Source organism: Colossoma macropomum, unplaced genomic scaffold (genome assembly GCF_904425465.1).
Source record: "Colossoma macropomum unplaced genomic scaffold, Colossoma_macropomum, whole genome shotgun sequence".
NCBI lineage: Eukaryota > Metazoa > Chordata > Actinopteri > Characiformes > Serrasalmidae > Colossoma > Colossoma macropomum.
Genome location: NW_023494803.1, coordinates 18,372,079 through 18,386,641, shown reverse-complemented (window position 1 = coordinate 18,386,641; position 14,563 = coordinate 18,372,079). Strand labels below are relative to the sequence as shown.

General features: G+C 38.5%; 1 protein-coding gene across 5 annotated transcripts in view; it reads right to left on the bottom strand.

The window, feature by feature from the left end:
* The window catches only part of cep170b (centrosomal protein 170B), a 36,040-nt gene extending 21,705 nt beyond the window's left edge, over window positions 1-14,335 (bottom strand). For 4 of the 5 annotated variants that reach the window (XM_036593046.1, XM_036593050.1, XM_036593049.1 and 1 more), the window contains exons 1-6: window positions 14,021-14,335; window positions 12,472-12,609; window positions 8,091-8,180; window positions 5,896-5,974; window positions 5,392-5,450; window positions 5,037-5,178 (exon numbers count right to left, since the gene is read on the bottom strand). In XM_036593046.1, coding sequence (XP_036448939.1) covers window positions 5,037-5,178; window positions 5,392-5,450; window positions 5,896-5,974; window positions 8,091-8,180; window positions 12,472-12,576 — 475 coding nt within the window. In that variant the 5' untranslated portion in view covers window positions 12,577-12,609; window positions 14,021-14,335. The remainder of the gene's footprint in view (window positions 1-5,036; window positions 5,179-5,391; window positions 5,451-5,895; window positions 5,975-8,090; window positions 8,181-12,471; window positions 12,610-14,020) is intronic. The other variant, XM_036593048.1, reaches the window with a different exon arrangement.
* Window positions 14,336-14,563: the final 228 nt, after the last annotated feature.

Sequence of the window (14,563 nt, the reverse complement as noted above, 5' to 3'; positions counted from 1 at the left end):
GCCTCTGTTGCCACAGTGACAATCTGTAGTATCAACAAAAGGCAAGAAAGGACCAGACATGGTGCATACATACAGTTCTACGCAGGCTGCCAAAAATATCTAAATGGGCCACCAAACATTCGAGACTGTGATCAGTGATTATTAAGATCCTCATTTATTTTCTGTCACAACCAGATGCAAAGGAGATTGTTGGAAATGTGACATTTACAATGCAAGTTTGATCAAGCCAAGATAACTGTAAAATGGCAACAGTGTGTAAGTGTCATTCATAAGAGAATGTGGTTATACACGCAACGCTATACATACTAGCAGTTGGGTAGGGCTGGGCACACCCGAGTGTGTGAGTCAGCATTACATCTCCACCACACTCATCCAAGAACAAAAAAGTAGGCATACAAGCAGGTCTTGCAATGCTACAATCAGCGACAGCAACATCTCAGAGTGTGACAAAGTGTGACTAAAATCATTATGTTAGATGCTGAATTTGTATGGATTTGTATGAGGTGGAATTTAGAATCAACAACCAATTACATAAAACCCCTTTTAACAAGGGCCCATACCCTACATTTTCCTGTGTTTTATTTCTTTTCTCATGGGACAGTTTTTGTGGGTTTACATACCAAAAACAGTCATCATAATTTTTTAGATGACCATTTCCAACCTCTCTTTATCCCTTACAGTTAAACAGCTGTGCCTTTAAGACTAATATATTTATATGTAATCTTCTTTGTTCTGACTGACTGTCCTGTATTGTGCCTTGTTCAAAAAGCAGTCTGGGCTGAAACACTTCTTATAACTTTGGCATGAGTGGGCAGAGCTAAACTCTAGACTGAACAGGCAGATATATATAAATGTATGATTTTCGTGACATCACAAAAATCGTGACAAAACAGCCTGTTTTTACAGCTTGGTTTTCATACATGGACCACATGAACTAGGGAGTAAACAGTATGTTTTTAAACTAGAAGTTTTTTTACATACTACATCAAACTCTAATTAAGAAAAACTGAAGAAAAATTAGTTTTCTACAATATGGGCTTTTTTAAGGCACAAAATGTTTGCATTTGTAAATATAGACAGCAGAAAAGATCTTGTATCTAATAGTAAATTTACCAGTACCGTCCATCTTTGAAGGAACAGACACTGAATAAAATTTTCCCCTAAATGTAGTCAGGCAACACGTTTGGTGTCTGAAGTTTGCTTCTGTAGTTCTGCACTGGAAGTACGATGCTAATGTTGCTAGACAGTAATTAATGCAAAGCACACTATTCACATTGTTTGCATTATGCAAAACACTTGCTGGCTGGGCAGCATTCTCGATAGTGAGAGAGGGTCTTCAGCAGAACACGGAAAGAGGGGGACCTTTTCGCGTTTTGCTGTAGCTGAACCATTCAAGACTATATGACGAATTAAGACCAGGCTCTCTCCTCTTGGATGGCACAGGCCAAGACTAGCTTCCATGCCAAAGGTTTTGTGACAAGTCACCATTCCTTGTGCTAAGATACTATGTTGAATAGAACTACCAAGCAGACATGTCTGTCGCTTTTCCATTAGCCACACTGAGATTTGCCTGTAGTGTCGGTCAAAAGGCAGAAACTTCGAGGGACTCCATTTTCACACATCTGCACCACAATCCAATTCAAAATAATGCATTTAGGAGCACAGTGGTGAATTTTCCGCATTTAGTGTGAAAACAGTTTATCCGTTATCCATTATATTAGCCTTGTAGCTTCAGTGCAAAACAAAAGCAAAGTTCAGACACCAAACATGTCTTGGCCAACTGTGTAAATCTGATTTCCCCATGTGCCTTGCATCCTGAGGCTACAACCCATAGGACTGTCTTTTTTAAGCCCATTATAGTAGAACAGTAGAAAATAAGAAAAAATGGAAGTAGCTCCAGTGTTCTAAAAAATCAAAGTATAAAATACAAAACCTATAGCATGGAACAAATTACATGAAGCCTGTAAGGGGTGTTTTGTTAGAAAAAAAACGTGCATGCACACACACACACAGAAAAAGCAAAACAAAAGGAGGAGTGTGCTATGAGAACAGAAGCACAATCTAGAAGAATTCTATACCACAGACAGAATGCAGGGCTCAGGTGCAAACTAAAATAAGGAAACGTAAATGATTATGGCTAAAAAGGGAGGAAGGATATGTGCTTAACGGGAAACAAACGCACACACAATGTACACATGGGAATACTTGCCCAAAATCACATCTCCTTATTTTTTCCTTATTACTTGATGGAAGGATCGACCGGCTATGTATCGGTTTCGGCCGATTGCTGACCACATATGATACATAGCCAATCAATCCTTCCATTAGTACCTCTGACTTAAATTTTTCTTTCAGGCCAATTTTCAGCCCAAATATGTGATTAACAATTGGCCGATATTTCTCTAACTTAGTCGTTCCTTAGAGCTGACGAATGAAGTAAAAATATTTGAGCCATATTTTGTCTGAGGTGCCAGAATGTAACTGCTGCACCATTTAAGGTGGAATGAAAAAATGGGATCAAGAAGCTGGCAAAAAAGAAGACTTCAGCTTCAATGAGAGAAAGGCATGAAATGGGATGAGGATGTTGCTCTGTTTTTGCTTCACAGGTGGGTAAAATGAACTTACTGTTTGCTGTTTCACAGAACCAATAGGTCAGTATTGTTTTGTCCCATTTGCTAATGTTTGTGATAGTAACTGGTAAGTTTCACAACAGCAACTGTAGTGACAGTCCAGTGCTAATCCACAACCTAGTTAATGTTAGTTACATTACATGCTGTGTCGTTGTTTGCTCTGATGTTATATCATGGTATTTGTCCATACAACATTTGCAAAGGGTTTTATGGCCAAAAAGATCTTAAAAAAAAACCAATAATAATAATGCTCGTCTTGGCGATACTCATCCATGAACTTGGGGGGCAGAGCTTCTGGAGCAGCACTGTTGAGATGGGTGTACTTCTTTTGCTATATTAACAGATATCAACAACTGTTCTCCAGAATCGCTTACTACACCCATGTTGCATCCAACCCACCCTTGATTGGTAATGGCTATTGACCGATCATGCTAAAAGGCAATCAGTATCGGCCTCAAAAACACTGAATGGTCCATCTCTAGTCAGACGTTTTGAATCAGATTTCGCCAAAGTCTTCTGCACCACATCAGACATCTTTATGTATTAACTTCATACACACAGTCTCAGAAAGAAGGTCCAGCTCGATGTTTAGGTCTCAAATGCAAAATGAACATTATACTGATGGAGACATGAAGACAATAGTAGGTAACTCATTTATCGTTCTCCACGCACTGACAATCATCAGATTCATTCACTTGGGAAAGGATCCAAAGCACAACCAGCATCACAAAGTCTTCTTCCACATGTTGGGTGCAATTACCCATCACAGAGGACTCAAAATTCCCAAATTTTACATGCTGTAGCGTAGGGCTGTACGATATTGACATTGCGGTGTTCAATGAAGCTGTCGGAGATCACAATGATGATATGGGAAGAGATAAATTATTATTAAAATAGTGCACCTCTGACTGGATGTGACATAAGCACAGACCTTTTTGTGTAAACAGAAATCTAGCTAACCTCTCCTTTAAATAAGCAGCAAAATTCTAAATTACAAAAGCATCATTTACTATTCTATATAAAGAAATCAAATTCTAACAGCTACTTAAAACAGAACTGCAAGCACATTTTTTATTCTAGCCAAAACCTGGGCACACATGTAAATGAAGGTTATTACATTACTACATTTGATTATGATTATGTTCAGTATAATAACAATGAATATTATTATAAAGTAACATTATCAATCCCACTCACTAATACAGTTATCTCTAGAGGAGTAAATGTAACCCTGGTGTTTAAAAAAAAAAGTGATTTCACAATATGTTGAACTGGTAATCCTACCAGTGCTGGCCACAGTGCGACAGCGGACTTGGATTAACTCGCACTCAGTGTTAATCCCATCATGCCACACGCTAACAGCATCACAGACTGTGGTTACCTACAGTGCCATTATGTCCTTCAGGTTGACAGATTAACAGTAACTGTCTCCTCTGATCAGGAGAACCTCCAGAAGTGACAGAGCTCAACCTACTCTACCTCAGCCACCTCGAAACGCTGGCACGCAATCCCACAGCGTGCATGAACGCCACGTTAGCCATTCTTCAACTCTCTATTACACTAGCGTCCTGTTATCACAGTTAATGTACAGAGAACAATGTACAGCCCATAGAGCTAGTCATACTCAAATAAAAGGAGAAGAAGTAAGGTCAAGTGAGGTAGAGAAGCAAATGACTGAATGAAGCAATGATGAATCAGGTATAGCTGACAGAGTGATTAAATTTAGAGTTTCTTCAAAGGTAACAAAATGCAAAATCAATCCAGTAAAAATATACTTTTAATAGTAACAGATTACCTCAGCAAGTCACATAAACAAGAGATTACTTTACATCTCAATGCGATTTGAGTCAAGTTTGTGACGGTTTAGCAGTGAGGAACCCTTTGGTCCTCTTGGCCTTCAGAGATGGCCTGATGATTTCTTGAAACAAAAAAAAAATGTCTGCAATTTTATGTTCATTTTTATGTAAAAAGTATTATCATACTTGCTGTATTTAAATTCTATGTTGTAGTAACACTCTTAAGTTTTGATGGGAAACAAAATTGTCCAATTAGGAAATTATTTGTCCCTGTAGTAACTAGGTGGATACAGTCATACATCCAAGCTGTATTTCTTAGAACTTCATGAGCTGGACATGAAGGCCTTAAAAATCAACTGCCTACATAATAAGGAAGAGATACAAGAATCAACCAATCATGGCTTGATTTACAATGGATTTTGATACTTATGCCCTAAACTGAAGGCCTAGCTCTAATAGTCACTGTTCGCCACTGTGGTTTAGGTTTGGACTATAAGTGGACTATAAGTTTCTATTACTTGTTACACACATTGGCCCCACAACCCCAGTAAAAAAGAAATGTAAGAAGCAAACTGTGAATACCAAATGTGTCTTGGGTGCTAGATGTTACCTGTGGTGGATTTGCTCTCACTCTTGTCCTGCTTGGAGTGAGATAATTCTGTGGGTTTACAGCTCTTCTCCTCTGCCTGTTCTCTCTTCTTTGCTTCCAGAGCCTTCAGTCCCATCTGCAGCTGACTGGTGTACTTCTCATGCTGACATCCACAAAAACACACAAAACAGCTTGGTGTGAGTGCATGGAATTGTTTTTGTGTTAAAAACATAGTCACACCAAGACGCACAAAAAGATTCTACAGAAACAGAAACTACAATAACAGTAATTATTATGACAGGGAACCAGATGGACAACCAGTCAGCATCTACAAAGATCAGGTACTCAGAAATTAGCAAAGCATGCAAACGTGTACCTTAAGGGCTTCCTCTGGAACCTTGTGTTGACTCCGCTCCATGATGTAAACGTGAGTATGTGGGGAGAGTTAAGATCTAACTCAGTGACAACATGGGAAGCATGAAAGATGAGTCAGCTTACAAGAATTAAGAAAGGCATTAGATCAACAAAAAAAACAGGGACTTTTTTTTTTTAAATATGCTTTTTTTTTTATTTACATCGCATCAGTTCTATATAGCTGAGCCTTGTATAACCTTATCCTTACACACACAAACAGCAGCACATTTCCTGGGAAATCTGTCTCATAAACAAGAAAGCTGTTTCATTTGCCATTGTCTAAACGGAATTTCTTGCATGCTCAGTTCTTTCTTTTTCTTTCTTTTGCAACAAGGCGAGGTTGGAGGAGATTTTCAGCTTAGCACTGACCATAATCTCAAACCCCTGACTCAAAGCAAAGGATTAGCATTAGATGAATTCTTTCTGTATGGGTATGGTTGCATTGCTCCATTGTGGAAAAGGATATCATATCCAAAGCGAACAACGTCAGAAAGCTTCAGGGTGATGTAGGTCTGGTCAGGGATACGGAGGTCATTCACAAAAGTCTGTAGAACAGTGACAGGAAACAGTAGATAACAAAAAGCTGTTCAGTGAACTGTTCAGTTTTCAGGTCAACCTTGTAAAACAAGCAGCACTAACATAAATCAAAATCAGCAATGACATATGAGAGGAACAAAACTAGTAACAGCAGCTCACGGCTACAACAGCTAAATACACAAGAAAATGAATTAATACATATCTATTCATTTTTATTTGTGTGAAAATATAAAAGAAATAGATCTGTAAGGAGAAGTGAGGTAATGAATCATAACGAAGCCTTAGCAGTTTTAACCACATCAGGAGGGTGCGTAGGGATTGTTCAAGGTGTTTTGGCAGCTCGACATTCTAACAGTGAAAGTTAAGCTACGGTCTGCAAGTTAAGACATTAATAAGATTGTGCCAGTTATATAATGAGAGTCTGCACCCCAGGAGGCTGTGGAAAGGACATATGAGATGTGGGTGAACGGAGCCATGCTTAAAAAACAAAAACAAACAAAAAAAAAACTTCACCTCCTGTATATCTGCTAAACAGCTGGCTAATGGCTTTCATAGCATTCCAAGATAAAATTGACCAGGAAAAAGGGTTAAAGGTTACATGCACATCCAACCACTCAAATGTGTCTCCAGTGAATGACAGAATACCATCACTGTGAAAAAACACTGAGATAAAGGGAAAAGAATCTCTCTCTTTAAGGCCCAGAAAGCCAAGTGTTCTTCCTAGTAATATAAAACAAAGCTCTGTCAAGTCTGAGATTGTTTATCTACAAGTATTAAGCTGAACGCATTCAATCCCTTTCCACTGCCTTGTGCTACAATCCAGGAATGTTACTTCAGCTCATGTTCTGCTGCTGTCTTAACTCTAAGTGCTAACACCACATGGAAATGCCTTTTAGGAGAGGGACATGAAAAGATTTAAAGCAGTAAAAAATGTATTCCTCTATGCTTTGGCCCAAGACACTCCTCTTAGCATCTGCCTTGTGCTCTGCATGCCTGGATTAAACTTTCTAACTTAAGCTGTGTCTAATGTTATGGCTGCATGAACAGTCTTCAAATGACTTACAGCAACTTACATATAAATCATTAGTGACAATTGTGACATATACAGTGTTGACCCCATGTATGTGACATTCACTACCATTCAAATGTAACTATAATTACATAACATTTAACATAACACTTTTTATTATTTTATAAATACTAACTAAATTACAGGGGGCAAAAGGTGTTTTTAGATATTCAATCTTTAAAGAATTATGTGAGGAAAAAATCTAATTATATACTATAATTACATAATATTTACATTCATTGTCAAGTTATCTGCTTTGAGATTGGATCTACACTTTTACAATATGATGAATTCTGGATACTAAAGATATTTCTGGATATTAAAGTTAACTGTCAGTGCTACAGAGCTTTCTCCATCATTTCAGAATCTTCTATGGCTCTGTTCAACATTCTCAACACATCTATAAAGTTTCTTAATTTGCCTTTAAAAAATATATACATTTTTTGAAACAAAGTTAAATAGGTCTAGCATGACTATTTTTCACAGCTTTCTAGTATCACATGAATGCTTTATCAATTGTAAAGTTGCACAAGACAAACATTTTATACATACATTTACAACCAAACTGGTTGTATTATATTTTTATATTGTTTTATGTTTTTGAAAACATTTATGTTTTTGATTCACTGAACATTGAACAGTGAGTCCAAACTTTTAAACCATAACTGTGTTTTTGCAGTAAGAAATTAACTAAAAGAAAATAATAGTGAAAAAAAGGGTGAGTCAGAATACATGGCTATTTGTTTATAGCTTCTATGTTTGATCTGAACTTTGAAAACTCAATCTGCCACATTTATACATCAGAATGTACATGCAGCAATGCAGGAGAAACTGTTTCGAGCTAACTGAAAATGGGCATGTTATTTTTTTGCCCTGACTTCAATGGCAAGCTTCTTTGTTGTTTAAGCAAATATTAAGAACATTCAGAATGATTACCATTTAAACCTCTGAATAATCAAACAGATGAGGCCATGCCACAAATAACAGACTGTATGTGAGTCAAGTTATACACAGAACTGGCTGCCTTTAAAAGAGAAGATCCACTCTGAACTCACCCCATTCAGGCTGCCCAAGTCTTTGACGAGGTGTTCATCTGTGGCAGCATCATAATTGATCACAGCATGCTGTTTGTCCACACTGCGAGACTGGAAAAAGCACATTCGGCACAAAGAACATTTACCAACATGACAGAATCTGAAGACTTCAACTGAAAAAAAGCAAAACCTTATTAATGTTTCACATATCACTGACCATCCAATCAGCCGTCTAAAACGGCACTGACAAGGCATAACCACAAAATTACACGAAAATTGGCAAGAAATTACAGCACAAAAACAGACAGGCCCAATTAGACATACATTCAAAATAAATTTGCTACATCAACGGCAACAGTGGAGATAAACATATCCACAAATGTCCTGAGGAAAGCGTAATTGCAGAGAAGCTTTGTTTTGTGTCATTATCTTTTGCAGTCTTATCTTCCACACATCAAAGGCTGGGAGCTATGGTGCCAGACACATTGGCAGCCTTGTTAGTGCTCATCAGAGACTTCTCTATGAGTTTGCAACATTGCAGCCAAAGCCAGGGTGGGACGATCTTCTGCTCACTGAGCCCCAGCTATTGTCCAGCAATGCTGAGCACTTAACAAGCAGAGCACAGCCATAACAAGCTTTTAGTCCTCATTATTTCCAGGGCTGTCACAATAAAAGGATTACAAACTCCATTACTTCATAACATCTCAAAGGATTGATAATGGTAAGTTGGCAACTGTCACCACGATGACGCATATTTTTAAATACTCTACTGGTCTTTCTTACAGTTATCAAAAAAATGATGCAGTCAACTTGGAGTCTTTCTATTCTTGTTCTAGGAACTCTTTGCAGAACGCTTCTAGCTCTGCAATATTCTTGGGCCATCTTGCATGCATAGCACGTTTAAGATCTACCCACAGATTTTCAGTGATGTTCAGGTCAGGGGACTGTGAGGGTCACTACAAAAGCTTCAGCTTGCATTTCTGGAAGTAGTTCATGAAGCAAGTTTTGAATCATTTTCCTGGTGTACAAGCCAGTCTCTTTTTAGCTTCAGTTTCTTGACTGACTGGGTCACATTTGCTTCTAGAATTTGCTGATATTTAGTGGAATCCATTCTTCCATGTACCTGATACTAAACAACAAATTTATTACACTCTGGAACTGTCATCAGCTGGCGATTCCTAATGGCAAGATGACTAGCCAAAACAGTCATAATAAGCCACTTAAGTTCTGAATCTTTGCAACTGGAAAGGTGTCTGAGACTTCTGCACATGCCAAAATTACTCCTTTTTTAAATTTGTAAGGTAATCAAATACAAAGTATCTGTGCATTACCATCTGCATGTTATTGCAAAATGTTATTTTAAAAACAGTTTGCTGTAGAGCTTGTTTTGTTAACTCCAAAAATCAACAAAATACATCATCTGGCCAGGGCTGCCCAAACTATGTGCATACAACTTACACATAACTTAACATATTTTTTTTAATTAAGTATTTTAGAGGCTTCCTGGCTTACAGTTTTTCACAAGTGTTTTGGAATCTCTGATTGTTCATCTTTTTATGATTTATTATAACCAATACTGACAGCTACAGATGGCACCAAACAGATATCAGTATCGGACCGACATCAGCAGAAAATGCTGGATGGGATATCAAAGAGGAGAAAGTGATCAAATTCTGTAACAGTGCACACTCACAATGTGTGATGCAATGCAGCTGTGAATGCTTGAGTATTTTCATAATAATAGTCTACTTCTAAATGCTCATCTTATGTGAAATATTTCATTTTAGAATAGCTCATTTTAAAGCTTTGTTGTTTTCAAAAAAGAAATATCAGATCAGTATCATTACTGGACAATCCTTAAGGTTTCAATATCGATATTGGGAAAGAAAAAGTACTATTACAGCATCTCTGTTGATAGCTTTAAGTATTGCATTAGTTCCTTCACAGTTTCATCTCCTTTAACTTGTTTATGGAGTCCCATGGATGGAACAAGCACAGAGTAAGCCAAGTCTGTATTTGGGACATTCACTACTTAGGTATGGACATCTGGCAATAACCAGTGTATTGTTCCTGAAATGTGCTTCTGTTCATAAGCGTCCACAGGCTCTGTCATTATGAATGCTGAGGAGTTGTTCTATTTATACCCAGGCTAAATAGGCCGCTTGTCAGGCTTGTTGGAACAAACACTGTACAGGTAGGTCCTTAGCTACAGAAGCTTAGCAAGCTTCCTTGTGCCTAAACAATACTCACTGGAGGCTTGGTTCAGATCAGTCACTAAAAGTAAATAACAGACTACAGGTCACAGCTCTCAAAACCACAGTTACTGTTAAAGTTTCTGATGCATTGTTCTATATGTTGACATGGTTTGGCACAACCCAGAGCCTGTGGCTGTTAGGAAAATACCAGTGTGTGTCTAAACAGAAAGAATGAGCATTTCTACAAAAAGATCATAGGCTGGCCTCTTTGAAAAGGGGAGAGGTTGAGGCTTGGACAAAGTGAGTGTGCATGAATATGGACAGGATGAGCTTTTGAGCTGAGCTAACCACTGTGGTGAGGGAGGCGTTCTGAACTAACCACAGACCAAAGCAAAATGGATAAACAGTTTTAAAGGAAGGGCTCTTTTTCCAGCTGCTTAAGTAGACAGGGAAGAGGGTGTTGGGGGGAATAGAGAGTGTGTCTAGAGTTGCTATCAGGTTCTGGTAGTAGACACAGTGAGATGGAATGTGATGGCAGCAGCAGTTTGTCCACACTTGTAAAAAAGACTAAAACAGAATCAAATCTTCATCAAGCAGTGAGTTTTATTTTGAGCAAGAGAGCAAGGTCTCCCCTTCAACTAATCAAATCTCCAATGGATTTCTCTCTTCTTTCGACTTCCAGCTCAAGTAAAGACACTCAATTAAAAATTTATAATTTTAGGCTAAAACTTTATCTTAATATTTCATGTCTTTTTTTTTTGTTGCATCCAAGTAATTAAACAAAAAAAATCACATCTGAAGCAAGCCAGTTAACCTGTATATTGGCTGACCAACTAGATTGTGCAAGGCTTTTTTTTGTCAGCTTTGTCTTTGTCAGCAGGGAACCAACAATGGATGCAGTAATGGGGCCCTTCCATTTAAATCACAAAGTTAGTTTTGACACCACCCCTCCTAGACTTTGGAGCCGCTGCATAAAAAGATACAAAGTGATAACGTGATATCTGTTTGTACACGTGCTGGTTTAAAACGCTCACTAGAGGCAAAGAAAAAATAAAATGAAAACAAGCAGAAAAGATCAGCTAGTTTAAGTTCAGAGGTTCAATTTTGCTGTAACAACTGTTTTTTTCATTTTATCCCATTAGATAAAGCAAAATTCCACTTTTACTTTTCTAATACCAGTATTGAAATCTTGAGTATTGGCTGATAGCAATCCGATATGTTTACTTTAAAAACTAGCTTTAAAATGAACTAGTTTTAACTTAAGCTCTTCAGTAGATGTGGATCTAAAAGTACTCTCAAACTACTCAAACACTCTGCTGCCCCTCAGGAAGAAATACATAGCTAAGAGCATCATATCACACAATGTGTGTTTAAGGCTAGATTAGTCACAAAAGTGGATCGGATTAATTCTCTTTTAGCAGCATTCGACAATTTCTGCTGATATCAGCCCAATCCTGACACCTGCTATCAGATCAGTGTCACTCTCTATATCCAAAGTATATTTCCACTGACGCTTCACCAACACCCAGCACATCAAATCAAATCTTTTAATGTACTGGCTGCCAGAAAACGAGTCCTGTCAGTTATCAAACGCAACAAGGAACGACCTAATGATATGTAACAATATACAAAAATTTTTAATTGTTAAACAATCGTAATGTATTTAGAATCAATGAAATGTACTGAAATGTGAATCCTACACCGTTGGGAAAAAGGGTACCGGACAGGTGTATTTGGTAGAACAATGGTCCGCAGATCCAATTGTGTCCCTTAAACAGGTTTTAAAAGGTACACTACATTTACTTTTCCAAGGGAAAGTGCACATTTGTACCTTTTCATAACCTAAGGTTTTAAAAAAAATCTGAAAAACAAACTAAAAAGACCGGAGTCAAGACAGGGGTACAGAACAGTACAGATACGTTCCCTAATTAAAGCTACTGAAGTCCCCAGTGACAGTGTAGCACCTTTTTTCTGACAGAGTACGTTATACAAGGATGAATTCAACCACCTAACCAAAAGAAATAACCTTCAATATGTTCAGCCTTCTGGTGACCAACCTTTGAGCTCTCATGTTTTGTTCTCTCTCTCTCTTTAAATCAGCCTTGATTTCCAAGCTGCTCACTTTGGCCTTAACAAGCAGAGATTTGAGGAGAAGTTTGGCACACAGAGTTCATATGTGTGTTGTGCACGTGTGTGTAAAGTCTCACCTGCAGCATCAGCTCGCAGTCCTCTCTGCCAACAAAGATCATCTCCCGAGGCAGACGGTGGCGCGTGCCCGAGCTGCTCACCAGGAACCAAGAGGTCACGCTCATCTTTGCACGCTTTGTCAAAGCCTATTTTGCATCCTACAAAGCAAAGACAAAGTGTTCAGTAAAGGCCTTAACGTGCTTACATGGAGTACCATTAAATCCAACACTAGCTATAAAACAAGCCCACCATTAAACCTGTCTGACATCACCTGAGACAAGTAGAATGTAGATGTTAGTAATATGAAGCAGGGCTGAACAATTTGGGCAAAATATCTATTGAGATTTTTCTGACCAGCATTGCGACTGTGATTTAAATTGCAATTATTATCTTTTAATTAAGCTCCAAGCCTAGAAGACCAGCATATCCACTTTTTCTTGCTTGAAGCTTCAATGCTGAACAAAGTGTGCCAGACTGCCAGTTAGTTGTGGTTACAGCACATGGGGGTTTGGTTGCTTCTGATTGGTGTAACTCATCCACAGGCAGTTCCCAAGTTACTGGGTCAAATTTCACCACTTAAAACTTAAGACAATGTTGATGATAATGTAGGCTAAAATTAAAATGGCAGCTCTTGTGATTTGGAAATTGCACTCCTTCAAATTGTGATTTCAATTTAAAAAATAATAATAATGATAATAATGAATCTTCCAGCCTTAATATGAGTGTAAAAGCGACAACTGTTCTCATACAAACACAAGACCATGTAGGCTATCAGATGATTTTATGTAAGCTCCCTCCTCGCTTCACCCCTTAAGAAGTCACTGTATATACATAGTCTCAATTAATTTCAGGCAAAACTCTACATACTAACCAAGAAAATATACATATTTCTCACAAATACTGCATGGCAGAGACCACAAAACCTGACCAGTAAGTAAAAAGGTAACTTCCTGACTAGCCCACGCCTTTCACACAACACTGAAGTTTGCACCATGACTTTATCCTTTATCAATAGGCAAATTCAAACACAGAACACAGATAGTCTCTCTCTCTTCAGACAAAACGTGTCGCCATTCCAGGGTTGCTGGCACAGGTTTTCCAAAAAAAATAATAAATAAAAAAAAAACATAGGACATAATGAAGCTTGTTAGGACATAATGAAGCTTGTCAGCTCAGGCTGTGGGAACATCCTGCTTTCCAGTCTGATTTTCTGCTCTGAAACCATCTGGTAGGGAAAGTTCTTCCAAGACAAATTCCCCACATTCCTAATCCAAAACAGCGCGTTTTAGAGTCAATTTCACTGTTGTAATTAATGAAAAGCACAGTGGTAAAATGATGTGAAACTGTTCGTGGTGTTTTGTAGCTGTCATTGAAGTTTAGCTCGGCACAGGCAGCTATCGGTACTGGAGCGGCTAGGTCAGCTAGGCTAGCTAACGTAAACGCTGGAGCTGCTAGCGGTACGAAATTAAGACGTTGCCTTGTCGTCTGTGTTTTCAACAAGTTACAACCGTTTCGTCTGTGAACGGTGAAATGATGTTGTCGTGTAGCGTTACTGGACCGCTGACTTACCCAGTCGAACTCGGAGGAGAAAACTGTTCTGACTAGTTTTCACCAACAGGAAATATTAGCCAACGTTTCCCAAAGTGCCAAACAAGCTCTGACTGACATTCCCAAAGTGCGCCGTCGACAGCAGCTGTAACGTTACCTGCAGCACAGATATATCGCTCAGTCCCCTGTGTTAAAGCTCAAAACAGCGAGCCCTCCTTTCTGTACAGCTAATATATCCGCAGAGTAAACTTCTATCAAACACAGGGAGCCGTTTGTCACACAGGTGGATGTAACACACCCTCCCTTCTCAGACATTACAGCAGCTAGTTTTCCCTAGCGGTGTCCGACTCGTGAACGAATCGGTTCCCTTGAACCGGTTTCTTTTAATGAACTGGTCGAACCGATTCGCAGATTCGCTTACATTTTTCTAGCACGTCAGAAACACAAACTACTACAATTCGCATATAATTTTCATGATTTGAATTCTCTTATGTGTTTATGTGCTTTGTGCACTCCGTGGCTGACGTCGTTAGTGAGTAGTGACATCAGACTCTCTGGGTTGGA